Source organism: Henckelia pumila, chromosome 1, assembly GCF_033568475.1.
Source record: "Henckelia pumila isolate YLH828 chromosome 1, ASM3356847v2, whole genome shotgun sequence".
Lineage (NCBI taxonomy): Eukaryota > Viridiplantae > Streptophyta > Magnoliopsida > Lamiales > Gesneriaceae > Henckelia > Henckelia pumila.
Window position 1 is genome coordinate 144,498,134 of NC_133120.1, and position 15,636 is coordinate 144,513,769.

The following is a 15,636-nucleotide window of genomic DNA, read 5'->3' on the forward strand; positions in this document are numbered from 1 at the left end:
AAGTCTAGTCCGAAATTGACTGATATACCGGTGGTGAGTGAGTTTGCAGATGTATTCCCTGATGAGATTCCAGGATTTCCACCGTACAAAGAGGTAGATTTCGGTATTGAATTAATGCCAGGTACACAACCGATATCGAAAGCACCTTACCGAATGGCACCGATTGAACTGAAAGAACTGAAAGACCAACTTGAAGATTTGTTGGCCAAAGGATATATCAGACCGAGTGTATCCCCATGGGGTGCTCCGATATTATTTGTTAGAAAGAAGGACGGATCGATGAGGTTGTGTATTGACTACCGGCAATTGAACAAAGTAACGGTAAAGAATCGTTATCCTTTACCTTGTATCGATGATTTATTTGATCAATTGCAGGGATCGTCAGTATATTCGAAGATTGACTTACGATCCGGATATCATCAACTGAGGGTTAGAGACGAAGACATTCCTAAGGCTGCATTTAGAACCAGGTATTTCCATTAAGAATTCATAGTCATGCCTTTTGGTCTAACGAATGCACCGGCAGTTTTTATGGGATTGATGAATAGAGTATTTCAAAGATATTTAGATGATTTTGTGATTATCTTTATCGATGATATTTTGATATACTATAAGAATCTGTGTGAACATGCTGATCATCTCCGAACTATATTGAGAATATTAAGAGAAGAAAAATTGTATGCCAAGTTATCCAAATATGAGTTTTGGTTGCAGCGAGTTGTTTTTCTTGGTCATGTAATTTCAGGAGATGGCATTTCAGTGGATCCGAGTAAGGTTGAAGTTGTGATCAGTTGGCAGAGACCGATATCTGTGCCAGAAATTCAAAGTTTTATGGGCTTGGTAGGTTATTACCGTCGATTCATTCGAGATTTTTCCTCGATAGCGAAGCCTATTACACAGCTTACACAGAAGAATGCACCATTTCTTTGGTCTGAGGCGTGTGAAAGAAGTTTTATCGAACTTAAGAAGAGATTGACAACAGCGTCAATTTTAATAATCCCTACAGGTACTGGTGATTTTGTTGTTTATTGTGATGCTTCTCACCAGGGTTTGGGATGTATTTTAATGCAGAAAGGACATGTTGTCGCTTATGCTTCTCGACAACTAAAACCACATAAAGTCAGGTATCAAATTTATGATCTTGAATTGGCTGCAATTGTCATTGCATTGAAGATCTGGAGACATTACTTATACGGCGAGAAGTTTGAAATCTTTTCTAATCACAAAAGTCTGAAGTATCTGTTCTCACAATCATAATTGAATATTAGACAACGACGATGTCTTGATTTATTGAAGGATTTTGATTGTGAAATCAAATACTATCCGGGGAAATCTAATGCAGCAGCGGATGCCCTAAGTAGAAAGGTATGTGCTTTATCCTTGTCTACGGTAGGTGTATCTAATTTGATTGAAGATTGTTGTAGTTCTGGGTATGTATTTGAGATATATAGAAGGCCGATGAGAGTGTATGCAATCAGTGCTGAGCCAGAATTGCTAATTCGTATCAAAGAAGCACAAAAAGGCGATCAGAATGTGCAGAAATCGATTGAAATGATTCGATCAGGACATCAGTCTGAGTACAAGGTTAGTGATGATGATACCTTGTATGTGAATGACCGAATAGTTGTTCCCAATATTGCAGATTTGAGACAGAATATTTTGAAAGAAGCCCATTGTAGTCGCTTCAGTGTTCACCCTGGAGGCAGAAAGATGTACAACGACTTGAAGAGTCAGTACTGGTGGAAACAAATGAAGTCTGATGTGACTGAATTTGTATCTAAATGTTTGAATTGCCAACAGGTGAAAGCTGAACGAAAGAAACTAGGTGGCTTATTATAGAGTTTATTGATTCCTGAATGGAAATGGGACCACATTTCCATGGACTTTGTAACGAAGTTGCCACGATCATCTCGAGGATGCGATGCTGTTTGGGTGATCATCGACAGATTGACGAAATCTGCGTGCTTTATTCCTTATCGAATGACTTATCGTCATGATCAAATGGCGGATCTCTATATTCGAGAAGTGGTAAGACTACACGGTGTGCCAAAGTCGATTGTATCTGACCGAGATCCGAGGTTTACTTCGCACTTTTGGCATAGCCTACAGGAAGCTCTAGGTACGCGTTTACATTTGAGTACTGCTTATCATCCTCAAACGGACGGTCAATCTGAATGAACTATTCAGACGCTTGAGGATATGCTTAGAGCTGTAGTACTTGATTTTGGTGTTACATGGCAAAATTCTATACCACTTGTGGAATTTTCTTATAACAACAGTTATCAGACGAGTATAGAGATGGAACCATTTGAAGCATTATATGGAAAGAAGTGTCGATCGCCTTTGTATTGGGATGATGTTTTTGAGGTACCTGAGTTAGGGCCAGACATGATCAGACAGATGACTGAGAAAGTGAAATCGATACAACAGAGAATGAGAGCAGCGCAGCATAGACAGACGAGATATGCAAATGTACGACGACGGCCGTTATCTTTTGATCAGGGAGATAGAGTGTTTCTGAAGATTGCACCGTTCAGGGCCACAATTCGATTTGGCAAACGAGGAAAATTATCTCCGAGGTATATTGGGCCGTATGAGATTCTCGAGAAGATAGGCAATCTAGCTTATCGACTCGCTCTTCCTATGTCTTTATCTGGAATACATGATGTCTTTCATGTATCGATGCTAAGGAAGTATATATCTGATGCGTCTCATGTGATTCAATCTGATGAAGCTGAGTTGGATGACACTCTTAGCTATTTCGAGCAACCTATTCAGATTCTCGATAGGAAGACAAAACAACTCCGATCGAAGACCATTCCATTGGTGAAGATTCAATGGAGTCGACACGGAATTGAAGAAGCAACGTGGGAAGTCGAAGATGATATGAAGCAACGTTTTTCTTATCTATTCCACTGATGTGAGTTCTTATTCAGTTTTCAGTTATTAATCATTCTTATGAGCATGCAGTCTGCGCATATCTATACTGTTTATGAATTCGAGGACGAACTCATGTCTTAGTGGGGAGAAATGTAAGGCCCGGGATTAATTAATATTAATCCGAATTTATTTAATTTTAATTCGAGTATATTTAATTTGGGAATATTTAGAGTTTCAATTTAAATTCTAATATTCTTAAATTATTTAGGATTGAAATTGAAATAAAATTAGGGCCGAGGACCGAATTGCAATTATTAAAGAATTGAGGGACTAAAGTGCAAATAGAATTAAAGTTATCAGATTTTGAATTGATTATCAGCATGTATACGTGTATCTTTCTTATCAAATTCAGAATTCAAGAACAGAGAGCCGAGTTCCTTCATCGTTTTTCTTTGAAAGTTTGATTTTCGATTTGACGTAACTTTTGAACCGGTTGTCAGATTTCAATTCCGTAAATTGTTCTGGAATCCTTACGAAGAGGGCTTCGATATAGTACAAGTGTTTATATCTTTCAGTATGGTTTGAAGCTCTAAAGTTGACAGATATCAGATGTTGAGTTTTCGATTATGTTTATCGACGTTTATGCGATTCTATATCGAAACCGGATTGATGAGTTTGTGTTATTTGTATTCAACTTTGATTCCAGCATGTATATCAATTGTTATGGCTACTGAGATGAGGTTTGGAATGATATATCAGTTGGTTTGTTGAATTAAATATACGTATAATTGGTTTTGAAGTTAGAAATGATTTCGGGATTACGTCGGTTACCGATTTTCAATCGCTACGTCGTTTAATCGAGTTTTAGAACTGTTTTGATAGCCGATATTTGAGTTGAAGTTGTTGTTGAGATGTTTTGAATGTTATAGTATTTTTCTTATTCAGTTTCAGTTAAGTTTGAAGGCTAAACGACACAAGACGCCGACTTGAACTAACGAAGAAAGAGTTGAGGTTTGAAATGCGATTGATTGATGAATTCTTGATGGTTTTGACTCATTTCTGAAACGATAGATTGATATGGAGTTTGATATATGTATTTTGATTATATCTTACAGATTTGAAGAGTTCAAAACCTCGATAAAATAAGGTATAATGACGACATCGCGAAGTAGGGACTTTGAAACTCAAGAACGACTAATCTTGAGTTGGCCCGCAAAAACCACATACTTGTTTATGTTTTGATTTGATTGTGATGTTGTCGATCCATCTCAGGTAGTGGATCTTTATATTTGAGTTGATATGATGCTATATTGAATCGATTCTATGCCAAGGTTGCGGTTAACTTTATTTGCGAGTCGTTTACGAACTCGTTAGATGGATATCCATGTCAAGATCGTTTACGAATCTTGATGGCACGAAGTTATATGAATCAATTCTTATTCGAAGCTATAATTTACTCTATTTGTTGAGTCGAGTTTTAAATAGAGTCGATACGATTTATTTAACGCTTTCTATATGTTGGTTATACTGAGAATTGTATCTCACCGGAGTTTATCCGGCTGTTGTCTTGTTTTGTATGTGTGCATGACAACAGAAGGGGCAGGAGCTATTCATCGACGTCATTGACAGCTGAGAGAGAGTCTAGCACGTGAGGACTCGGGTTGTAGATGATGTCTTGAACTTTAGAAGCACTAAACCTTAGTTATGTTTGTTTTGGAATACATGTATGAAACTTGATATAGTAGTGGTCGTTTACGATCTTTAGCGACTTGTTTGATGTAATAAAATGCATGTATAGATGTTTGAGACCTTGTTTATGTATATATGCAAGTTTTGGAACTTTTAAATCATGCCTCATGTTGTTCTTGATGACAAGAAGTGATAGTGCTCGGTTTTGACAACAAAAATAATCATGCAGTTTTTCTGGAATTTGGAGGCCGTTCGATCCGCAGAAGTTGACGGATCGAGCGAGCCCTGTAATTTGCGGACATAGGATTTGAGTTTTTGGCTCCCTCGATCCGCAGAAGTTGACGGATCGAGCGAGGCCAAATTATACTTCCATCCGAGAGCTGAGCAATTGTGCTCGCTCAATCGGGTGTTTTTCCCCGATCGAGCGAGACATTGAATTTAAAAAAAAAAAAAAAATTTTAATTGGCTCTTGGTTTCTTAATTGATGTTTAATGAATGTTAATTGTTCATTAATTGCCCTAAGATGAGATTAGCAACCCGAGGTCCCCACAGGTCGGGTCTAAACCCAACCCCGCAATGAACCTGGCCCGGCGGGGCGGGTTTAGACCCGGCCAAGCGGGTCCAAATGCGGGTTTGGGGCAGGTCCCGGGTTTGGCTGGACCACCCCCCCCCCCCCCCCCCCCCCCGTAAAAAATATATATTAAATATAAATATAAAATATATATGTATATATATTAATAATATATAATGATATTATTTATATGGCATAATCAATAATTTATCTCAAATTTAAGTTTATAATATTTTTGGATTTGAATAATTTTAATATATTATGATATTTTTAATATGAAAATATATTATTATTTTTTTATTTTGATATTATTTATTAATTAAATAAAAAATGATATATATTTTAACTTGTAAGAATATTTTTTTGTCCTAAATAATATTAATATAAATTTGAAAAATAAATTTAATGATGATTTGTTAATTTTTTAATTTATTTAAATTTTTTATTTAATAAAATTTAAATTATATTTAATTTGGCGGGTCCAACGGTTCTAACCCGAATTGGACCCGCCGGGTTCGTAGGGCGGGGTGGGGTGGACGGGTCTCCGGTTTGCCCAAACTCACCCCAAACCCGCCCCGTTGCCATTCCTACACTTGGTAACTTGAGAGTCGTATGCGTACAAAATATCCAGAGTTATTTTGAATTGTTGTAATTCAGATGTATCTTGTAAAATGATCAATTTAAATAAAAGATGTTTATTAAGTATTTTTACTGCATTCAGTACTTAATATTATTCGAAGACGAAATATCTTATGTAGGGGAGAATGTAGTAGTTCGGCTCCATTTTACAAGATTAATTAAGTAAAGATGGTTAAGAAATGATTAGGGGCTTAATTTGGAATTAATCAGACAAAATATGAAGTTTTGGGCTAAGGATAGTTCGGAGCTTCCGATCAGTTCGAAAGCAATGTTGGTAGTTTGGAAGCTACGTCAGGATCGGAGCTTCTGAAGTGAGATCGGATCTTCCGATCTACTCTCAGACATTCATGCAATGAGGTGTCAAGGTTGATCGGACACGTACAGGATCGGAGCTTAAGATAGCAGGATCGGAGCTTCCGATCGTATCCAATCCACACATGGCCTGCATGCAAGATCGGAGCTTCCAATAAGGCGATCGGAGCTTCCTATTGTTGACTATAAATTGGCCATCCGAGATTTCATTTTCTCATAACTTTTCCAAGTTCTCTCTCTCGGTTTTAGTGTATTTTAGGTGTTTTGGGGTGTTTCCAGCCTTTCTAGGTTTGGTCCGGAGGTTGGCAAGGTGCTCCGGGGTTGCGACGGAGAGGTTCCCAAGTTCTGGGACAGTCGTCATCAGAGGGCTGACGGCGGACGCAATTATAGCTCTGGATCTTTATAGTAAATAATGAGTATGCTATATCATATTTAAGACATTTAGAATAAGACACTACAACAAATATAGTCATACACAACACTATAAAGACAACGGTTTTCAGCAAAAAACCGTTGTTGTTTACTCTTTAACAACAATTTTATTTAAAACCGTTGTAATATGTCCAAAAAGCACGTTCATACACAACGGTTTTTTGAAAATCGTTGTCTTTAATAGGTCAAAGACAACGGTTTTAATTAACCGTTGTCTATGAGCGGGGTTTTTTTAGCCTACGACAACGGTTTTTATTAACTGTTGTCTATGAGCGGGTTTTTTCAACCTACGACAATAGTTTTTATTAATCGTTAAAATTTATTTTGTGGTATACGACAACGGTTGTTCCACACTTTACTAATCCGTTGTGGTTTGGTTTTAATATTAATATTAAATTAAGGTTTGGTTTTAATATTAATATTAAAAATTAAATACACTTATTTTCTCACTCTCATGACTCTCACTCACTCACTCTCACGCCCGCCCCGCTTCGAAACCCAACCCTAGCTTCTCCTCACAGCTCACCGCCCTCTTCTCCGCCCCTTACCCGAGCTGAAATACCACCCACCCATCACCGCCAACTACCTCCCTGGCATTCACCGCCTTCCCTTGAATTCTCCCCCTCCTGTTTGCGCTTGCGGTTCGTCGTTAAATGTTTGGAGTAAAATTATGCTTCGGTTGTCCTAACCATCGCGTTGACTCCAATGTAGCGAGGAATTTCGACCTGAATCTTCAAAGTGGTGCCCATGTTCGATCGTAATTGCGTGAGAAGTTTGATTTTTAATTTTTTTTCATTTCTACTTTTATGTTCGACCGAAGTTGCATTTGATGGAGTTTCGACCTGAATCTTCAAAGGGTGCAGTGTTTGTGCGAACATGACTTTTTCCTTTTCACGTTTTTGGCTTTTGGGGGAATCGGTTTTTGAAGTTTTGAAAGATCTTTCTTGATTTAATTTTTTTTATATATTCAATCTCATTTTGTTTTTTTTTTGGTGTTCCTGTCTCGTTCTTGCTTACTTTATTCCTGTGTATTGGGCGGCACACATCTCAAATTATTCAAATTCATGTGCATTTTTTTTGGTGTAATAATGTAATGTGTCCGTTTTCCGTTTTCCACATGGTAATGAGCTTGGTGTTGTTCAGGAGTTGACATATCTGCATTTCGTCTGGGCATTTTTCAATGTGAGGTAAACAAAGATATTTTATAGGAGTGTTTTTGTTAGTTTCTTGAAGAAAATGTGAGCCAGGATCTCTGCATTTTTTCGGTTCTTGGTTGGGTTTTCTCGCCTTTTTTGCAAGATCCTGGATTTTGTTTGTGGTGAGTTGATCTTCACAATGCGGTAGAGGTAGTTGATTGTTTTGACGTTTAGATGTTATGTGCTGTTTGGGTTTAGTGTTTTTGAGATTTTTGAACTGTTTATTGAAGGGTATTTCATACCTATAAGCTATCAGGTGAGTGTTTCAAGGACTGCAGACATTTCAGATTTGTAAACTTATTTTCTAATTTTCTTGGTATGAATATGGAAGCCTCAAATGAGTAATGTAGCATTTTTTCGGAGGACATTTCATTTTTTTGCGGTTCATGTGTTGTTCTTTCCCCCTTAGTCCTTAAATTGTTCTTGATGAGGTTCTGTTTGTCATTTCTGCTTTCTTGTGCTGATATTGCGTGACAATTTTTCCTATACCTTCTCTGTTGATTTTTGACAATAAATATGCTAATCGATTATATTTGTCTTTAGTAGGTGGATTTGGATTACGATATTCTGAGAGATATCATAAATAGCATCTTGAAACTTGGAAGTGTATAAAATGGAAAACTATGATATATTGGAGCAGATCGGCAAAGGATCTTTCGGTTCTGCACTACTTGTCAGGCATAAACAAGAGAAAAAGAAGTAAGGGAACTTTCTAAGCCCTGAGATTACTTTGAATTAAGCAGACGATGATGCATTTTAGATCAACTATTAGGTTTATGATTGCAATATATGTAATGTTATTCAGTGGTGATTTTTGTGTTTTGTAAGCAGATTGGTGCAATTATTTTGTGAATTTTAATGTATCAGATTTTACTGTCGGGACACGCCGGACAGGAGAAATTTGGTGGCCTTAGAGATGGATACTAGTAAGTGAATTTTGATCTTATGAACTGTTCCTATAGTTGCTATAATTCTTGTGATTTTGCTTCTAGGTCATGGTGCATCATGAGTAACTTGGTTGATGAGAAAAACCAATGTAAAATTTTTTAACTCAACTTGGTTGGATGTGGGTATAATTTAGGATTCTTAGAGTATGGCATCACATGGTGCATCATGAGTAACTTGGTTGATGAGAAAAATCAGTGTCCATTTTTTAACTCAACTCGGTTGGATATGGGTATACTTAGGCTTCGTATAGTATGGTATCGCTACTTGTCTTATTTTTGGCTGACCATTTGAATATATAAGAATGATGTTTATATTGTGTTGTTGGACTGTTGCAGCATCCATGGACAGTGTTCCATCATCATGTTTGATGTAACAGCTCGACTTACATACAAAAATTTCCCCACATGGCACCGTGATCTTTGTCGGTATGTTGTATTCTTTATTTAAATTGTGTTATGTTTGGATTAAAAATTCTGGTGGCATAATAACATATGCGATTTTCTGCTACCCATATTCAGGGTTTGTGAGAATATTCCTATGATAATGCTCAAGGCTCCACTTGAAACAACAACAATTTGCTTGGGTTTTCCCCTTTGGTTGTAATCTTCTACTGTTATTTGGTTTTAGAAAATCGATTTGCTGCATCTGGAGATTTTCTTAGGGTTGTTATCGCGATAAACGTTGCTGCTCTAAGTTGATTTCCTGCTTGGGCTCTGGTTTGACCGTGAGTTTCACTTGATTATAGGAGTGTTGTGGCTGGGTTTTTTATCTTGTTTGAGGCTGCTAACTTCCTACTCTTCTCCTGGTTGGGTTGCTTACTTCTTCCCACCGTGTGTTTGATATTTTGCTGCAACCAGCGTTCTTGCCACTTCCACTACTACTTTGAGGTAATTGGCTTGAAACTCTACTGGTTTTTAGTTCTTATTTGTGATTTGTGTTCCTCTTCTCCTCCTTGCCTGCTGTTCTTGTGGTGTATCGAAGGGGAGTAGTGAATGAAGTGGGATTTATGTGGTTATTTCGGCTGATACAATGAGTACCAATAGCTTGGATCAAGCTTCGGCCATTGGGGCTTCTTCGAGCAATGCGTAAGTCATCTTTGACTAATTAGAGAGCCTTCCTTTGCAAGGCATTGAAGTAATCATTGTCGAAAGTATTTCTTGTTGAATCCAAAAATTGCTACTGAGATGCATTTTCGTTCATTTTTCAATATTGTAGTACGGGTTAATCATTGTCGAAAGTATTTTGAAATCTAAGTTTAACTCGCTTTGTAAAGATAGGATTATGTACGAATATCAGATTTATGGTGATAATTTGATATTGTTATTAATTATTAATTTCAGTTGTTTTCTTTCTGAACCTGTTAAAGTATTTTTGCATTATAGTCATCATTGTTGCTATGTTTTTGTTTCTTCTTTTGGCTTTTTGTATCAACATACATAGACAGTCTCGTAATTAATTTCATTTTATTTCCTCGATTGTTTGTAATTTTCTGTTATTTGTTTTTGACGTGTTTACTTGGAGATTTTATGAAAATCAATGAAAATTTGCATGTTCCTTTTCTTTGATCATATTTAGTTATTGGGATTTTTTCAAATATTTTGGTATAATAGTCCACAATTTCCTTACGGGATTAAATTATTAAGGATGCATACATGCAAATCTTATGTCAAGCGCTGATTTCCTTATGGGAATAAGAAAATACAAAGTTAATGCAACTCAATTCATTTTGGTGAACAAGCATACTCGGAAAACATGTCGGACGGAGCCCTACACGATCATTCGCCCGGGACCGCCATGAACCATGGCGGCGAACGCGAATCCACCGACAATTCAGCCGCCACAGGTTGCTCAAATTCTTCTATGGCGGATAGTTTGAACCTTTTGATTTTATCCGTGATCACCGGCTTCGATCGCACAGCCGACGCCACCTCCAGAAGCCAAGACCAGCTCTCCTCTTCTCTCGATCGCCTCACTAGAGGTGGTCAACTAGTTTTTTCTATTTCCATTTTGTACATGTGTTGAAACTCTTTAATTTCGGAATTTTGTGCGTGGGCAAATTGGATTTATCCTAGTGTTCTGAATTGTATACGTATAAAAGGGGCTTTTGGTGATTATAATGTTTGAAAAAAAGAAGACATCTTTATACTGGCTAATAGTAATTGCATACCAATTTGCGATCTACTTTAAATTTAGACGCAGTTTACTAGGCTATTTGTTATTTTATTTCTTGATTCTCTATTTCCTCCAGAGCTTGATAATTTGCTGGAAGATGCACCATCGACCTTCATTATGCAACATTCAGCTAGGATTTCTAGATTTAGGAAAAGGGTCATAGCATTAAATTATGTTCTAAAGCCTATACAACAGCGGATCGACAATATGGATCGAATGATATCAGCTGGATTGATGCGAGGTGCGATTTTATTTCTTTCCTATTCCCCAAATCATTTTTTACTTTGTCCATTTAATGAAGTGGATTTATTGGAAGTCAGTTGGTGGGTAGAAGCAGCACTAACTATAAAAAAATGTACAAGTGAATAGTCGCTTTGATCATATGTCAAGCTCTAATTTCCTCACGGGATTCATGATTTCGAAGATCCAGAATTTTCATATTTCCTTACTCACGATTCATCACCACGGCTGATTTATTGCATAAACAGATTCCATATGGATTTTTTACTAAACTGGTGCAGATATGGAGTTTCATTCGAGTCTTTGCTTCTGTGTGGTGTTCTTTGAATTACTGGGGAAATTCCACACATTATTCAAAGTTTTAATTCAAATGAAAGTTGTAGATAATCAAGTTATCTTTTATTTGGCGCTGGTCTTGTAACATTTCAATTTTTATTGAGTTCGTTATGCAATCTCTGATACAGAGCATACAATCTACAAATACAGGACATGCGAAATTAAACTTGTAAATTGCACATAGGATATAATTGGGTCATGGAATGAATTTATTTGATAAATATGTGTGAAGATAAATGGTTGGGCTTCAAGTTATCTTGCATATCCAACTAGCAGCACTTGATTTGATTCAATCTTGAATGCATTATGATTTTTTTATGAAAGTTGTTTAGTCTAGAATTTGTATGCTTTATGGATTGTTTTGGTTGGGCTTGAATTAGTACTTCGACGATTTTTTTTTTGTAACATCACAATTTATAGAGTTGCAGCGTGAATTAGTCAGACATACTGAGTTTCAGATGCAACATCAAATTTCAAATGTAGATGCAGATTTCGAAGATTCGGTAAACATAGCCTCTCTTGATCTTTTTTAGTGTAAAATTTGCTCATCACGGCCATGGTAAAACTTTGCATCGCACTAATTATATCACTGTATATAATTTATTTATATGCTGGTATTCTTTAAGTACTATTATTCCAGGGATGTCACACGGTCTTTGTTTCTTGGTTCGATTCTTTGTTTGTCTTCTAAGATGGTACAATCATATGCTGATTGTTTGGATCACTGTATTGGAACTTTTCCATCAAGTCTTCCCAGCATTTTCGTTTTATGGATTCGAATTCCAGAATTTTGAAATCTTTTCTTCCTCAACTTGTGCAGATAGTCAGGATGCAGGGGATAATGGTGGATGCTAATCTAGAAGGAGTGTTCAAAGTTAATTTATATAGATTAGTTCATAACTCGATGTATAGGAAAGTTTTGAGTTAATTTATATAGATTAGTTCATAACTCGATTGATATATTTTCTAGTGTAGATTGATTTAGAATTTAGAATTAGAATATTGATTTGTAATATTGAAAAATTGTATATTAAATTTATTTTAGAAATTTTAAATTTTGTTTCATTTATAATATTGAAAATTTGTATATTAAAATTATTATTTTTTTGTTTTTTTAGCAACGACAACGGATTTTATAAAATCCGTTGTCTTTTTCATTTTAAAACTGTTGTAATTTTCTGTGTTGTTAAAAGTTCTACATACGACAACGGATAAAAACCATTGTCGTTTCAAGGAAAATACAACAGATAAAATCCGTTGTCTTTTGAAAGAAAAGACAACGGATTTTATTCGTTGTCGTTGGGTATATTTTCGACAACACCTTAAAGTACAACGGTTTTTTGACCCCTACGACAACGAATTATATCCGTTGTCTTATCCCATTTTTGTTGTAGTGAGATTATAATGTATGAGTACTTTGCATTGTAGTACGGATGATAGGCTTGGACCTAGAGCTGGTTTAGCATTGCCTAGTATATGAGGTACATAAGTATTATTCGAGATATCCAGATTGAGTATGCATGTATTATGTGTTTGCATGGATTATGTGATTGTATATTTTATATGCCTTTATATGCAGCATCTCATGACTCTATGTTGCATACATGAGCATATTGAGCCTTTACCTTAGAGGTATCATGTAGTAGGGCACTCACCCTACGAGTTTGTGGATGGTTGGATAGGTAAGTTTTGTGTCAGGTCACCGTTATGGTTGGACACTTGTACTAGTATCAGGTCACCATTATCCACCGGGTATAGGAGCCACCTCCTGAGACGATGACGTAACGTGCTATATACCTTGGACCCGGTCTATAAGCTAGTTTCTTGACATAAGTGTCTTGGTACCCAGTTCACTTGCATACATGCATATATAATACCGTATACTCATACTCCATTACTGAGCGTGTTAGGCTCACTTCCGGTTGTTTTCTATTATCTGGATACCTCATTCATTGGGGCAGATGCAGGTTGTTACTCCTGAAGTCAGGGAGATTAGGTGATGACCAAGGCTGGATGGCAGGGTTGACCACTAATCTTTACCTTCTGGTATATAGTTCCTTTTAATTCTGCAGTTTCTCTGATTAAGATTATTTATTGTTTATCTGCATGCTTAAGCTTTTGATTAGTAGTGATCACGGTGTGAGTCACTACAGTAGTACTATTCTCTATAGATGTAGATCGAGTTGACCCATCTCACGGATATAGATCTGTGAGACCATTTCATAAATGACCAACTCTTACACGATATTGTTATATTAAATGGTGCTTTTGGGTTTTCAAAACATAAATTTTTTATATAATACAATCTATCTCTATATTTTTAGTTAAATCTCGTTCAATATAAAATGTTCAGTCAACAAGAAAGTCATTCTTCATTTTATTGTGAACTGACGTCTTCAAATGCTTTACTGCTAAAAATGCTCGCTCAGTAGTGACGGTAAAAAAGTAACGTCAAATTAATATGAATCAATCTAACGAAAAGTTACAATAAAAATATAAATCAAGTAGAAACCTCATACACACATGAAAAATATTGAAAATAAAATGAATTTTAGCAAATTATCTTTGCCTTAAGTGATAAAGCGTGAAAAACATAATTTTGATACTATTTAGCAATAGATATTAATGAATAATACCTAAAATGACTGAATTTTATAACACACTTTGACTTTTATGCAACTTTCACATACAGTTGGTTTAAGAGTTTCGTGATGTTTTGAATAACAAATAAAAAAAATCTCAACTTTCATATATATAATTTTTTTCACAAATAATTAATTGATTTTTTTTCAAATAACGCATTAATTAGGTCACCATAATATATATATATATATATTTGTAGAGAAATTTTCAGCTGCCCAACCTATGATGTTCAACTCGTTTCCGACCAGTAAAACCAGGTACCGTGTTTTAGTTATGTAAAAAATAAAAAAAAAACAACTAAAACCCGGTACCGGGTTTTAGTGGTCGGGAACGATGTGGAAAAATATTGTTGGGCAACTGAAAATTCCTATATATATGTATATAAATATATATATATATATCCAATTTTTTGGGTGGAATTGAATTAATTTATGCTTATGACAATCTTCAATCTTCATGGTAGAATTCATGATATTTGTATTTGTGCCCACATCCCACGTAAGTATAAAATAGGAAAAGGCAATAAGAAAAGACCGAGTGATGGGTAGAGAGTGGGTGTGCTGGAAAGAGGGCTTTGGCGTGTTATTTAAAACATTAAATAGGTAGTAGAGGAAAAAACTTTTGGGCTGGGCTAGAGCCAGTATAGCCCTTATGTAGATCCGTCTCTGCTTGCAAGAAAATATCATACATATTAGAATACACACATCAATATCAAAATATCTACTATTGCTTGATGAGGGTTCAAGAATTGAAAAAAATTACCTTTTTCTTGCTTGGTATGAAAATATAAACTTTGGAAATATGATTCTATTCTTCTCACAATCAAAGATGTAAAAATATTTGAAAACTTTGGGAGAGAATTTTGAACTAGGGTAGTGGGGAAGATGGTGGTTGCCAACATAAAAGGAGGAAAGAAAAAAAAAAGATTTAATGCTAACTTTTTTATTACAATAAGTTGGACTCCAATCTTTAAAAGAAAAGCCTATAGCCGAAACTGGCCCATAAATTTTAAAATATAAGATTTTAAAATAATTTCCTTTCCTAAACTTTAAGATTAAATAACATTCATTAATTCTTGAATAAAAACTACATAATATACGTATACTTCTTTAAAAAAAATTAAATCTTGCTTGTAGGCTAGTCTCGATTCCCTTCGTCTCAAGAATTATACACATACCTAAAAAACATTAAAACTAACTTTTGCATAAAACATTCATAATTTAAATTTTTTTTAATAATTAACTAAATTCTCGTGAGTGAGTTTATGGATTTTCTGACATTACAAGAGGAGCGGCTCCACCCACGACATCTTCCACGATATTTTCTTCCTCGGCCTCTACCATGAGGAAAAGACTAAGAGCTGGAGGAGAAAAAATCAAACTTCTTCTGAGAGGGAAGAGTAGCAGCATTCACAGAAGGAGTTGTGGTATCACCATTAAGTGAACAAGACTCGATCATATCTTATCTTCATGAGCCATGAGGAGAGCACCAACATCGGAGACAGTAAGACAGTCAACCCGAGATGTAACATGAACCATGGCAGAGTCATATTCAAGTCCTACTCCATGAAGCACATAT

General features: G+C 35.9%; 1 protein-coding gene across 24 annotated transcripts; it reads left to right on the forward strand.

Annotated features, from left to right (window-relative positions):
• Positions 1-7,009: 7,009 nt before the first annotated feature.
• Positions 7,010-12,425, forward strand: LOC140876195 (uncharacterized). 24 transcript variants are annotated; one of them, XM_073280093.1, is made up of 10 exons: positions 7,010-7,288; positions 7,667-7,710; positions 8,263-8,418; positions 8,587-8,645; positions 9,003-9,092; positions 9,186-9,752; positions 10,406-10,645; positions 10,916-11,080; positions 11,836-11,918; positions 12,236-12,425. In XM_073280093.1, exons 6-10 carry the CDS (start codon positions 9,749-9,751, stop codon positions 12,341-12,343), a joined length of 600 nt encoding a protein of 199 aa, XP_073136194.1. In that variant the 5' UTR covers positions 7,010-7,288; positions 7,667-7,710; positions 8,263-8,418; positions 8,587-8,645; positions 9,003-9,092; positions 9,186-9,748; the 3' UTR covers positions 12,344-12,425. The 24 variants fall into 24 exon arrangements, 22 of the variants coding, with proteins under 22 accessions (XP_073136194.1, XP_073136195.1, XP_073136197.1 ...); XM_073280094.1 differs by having other exon boundaries at positions 8,266-8,418; XM_073280096.1 differs by having other exon boundaries at positions 7,010-7,280.
• The last annotated feature ends 3,211 nt before the right edge of the window (positions 12,426-15,636 follow it).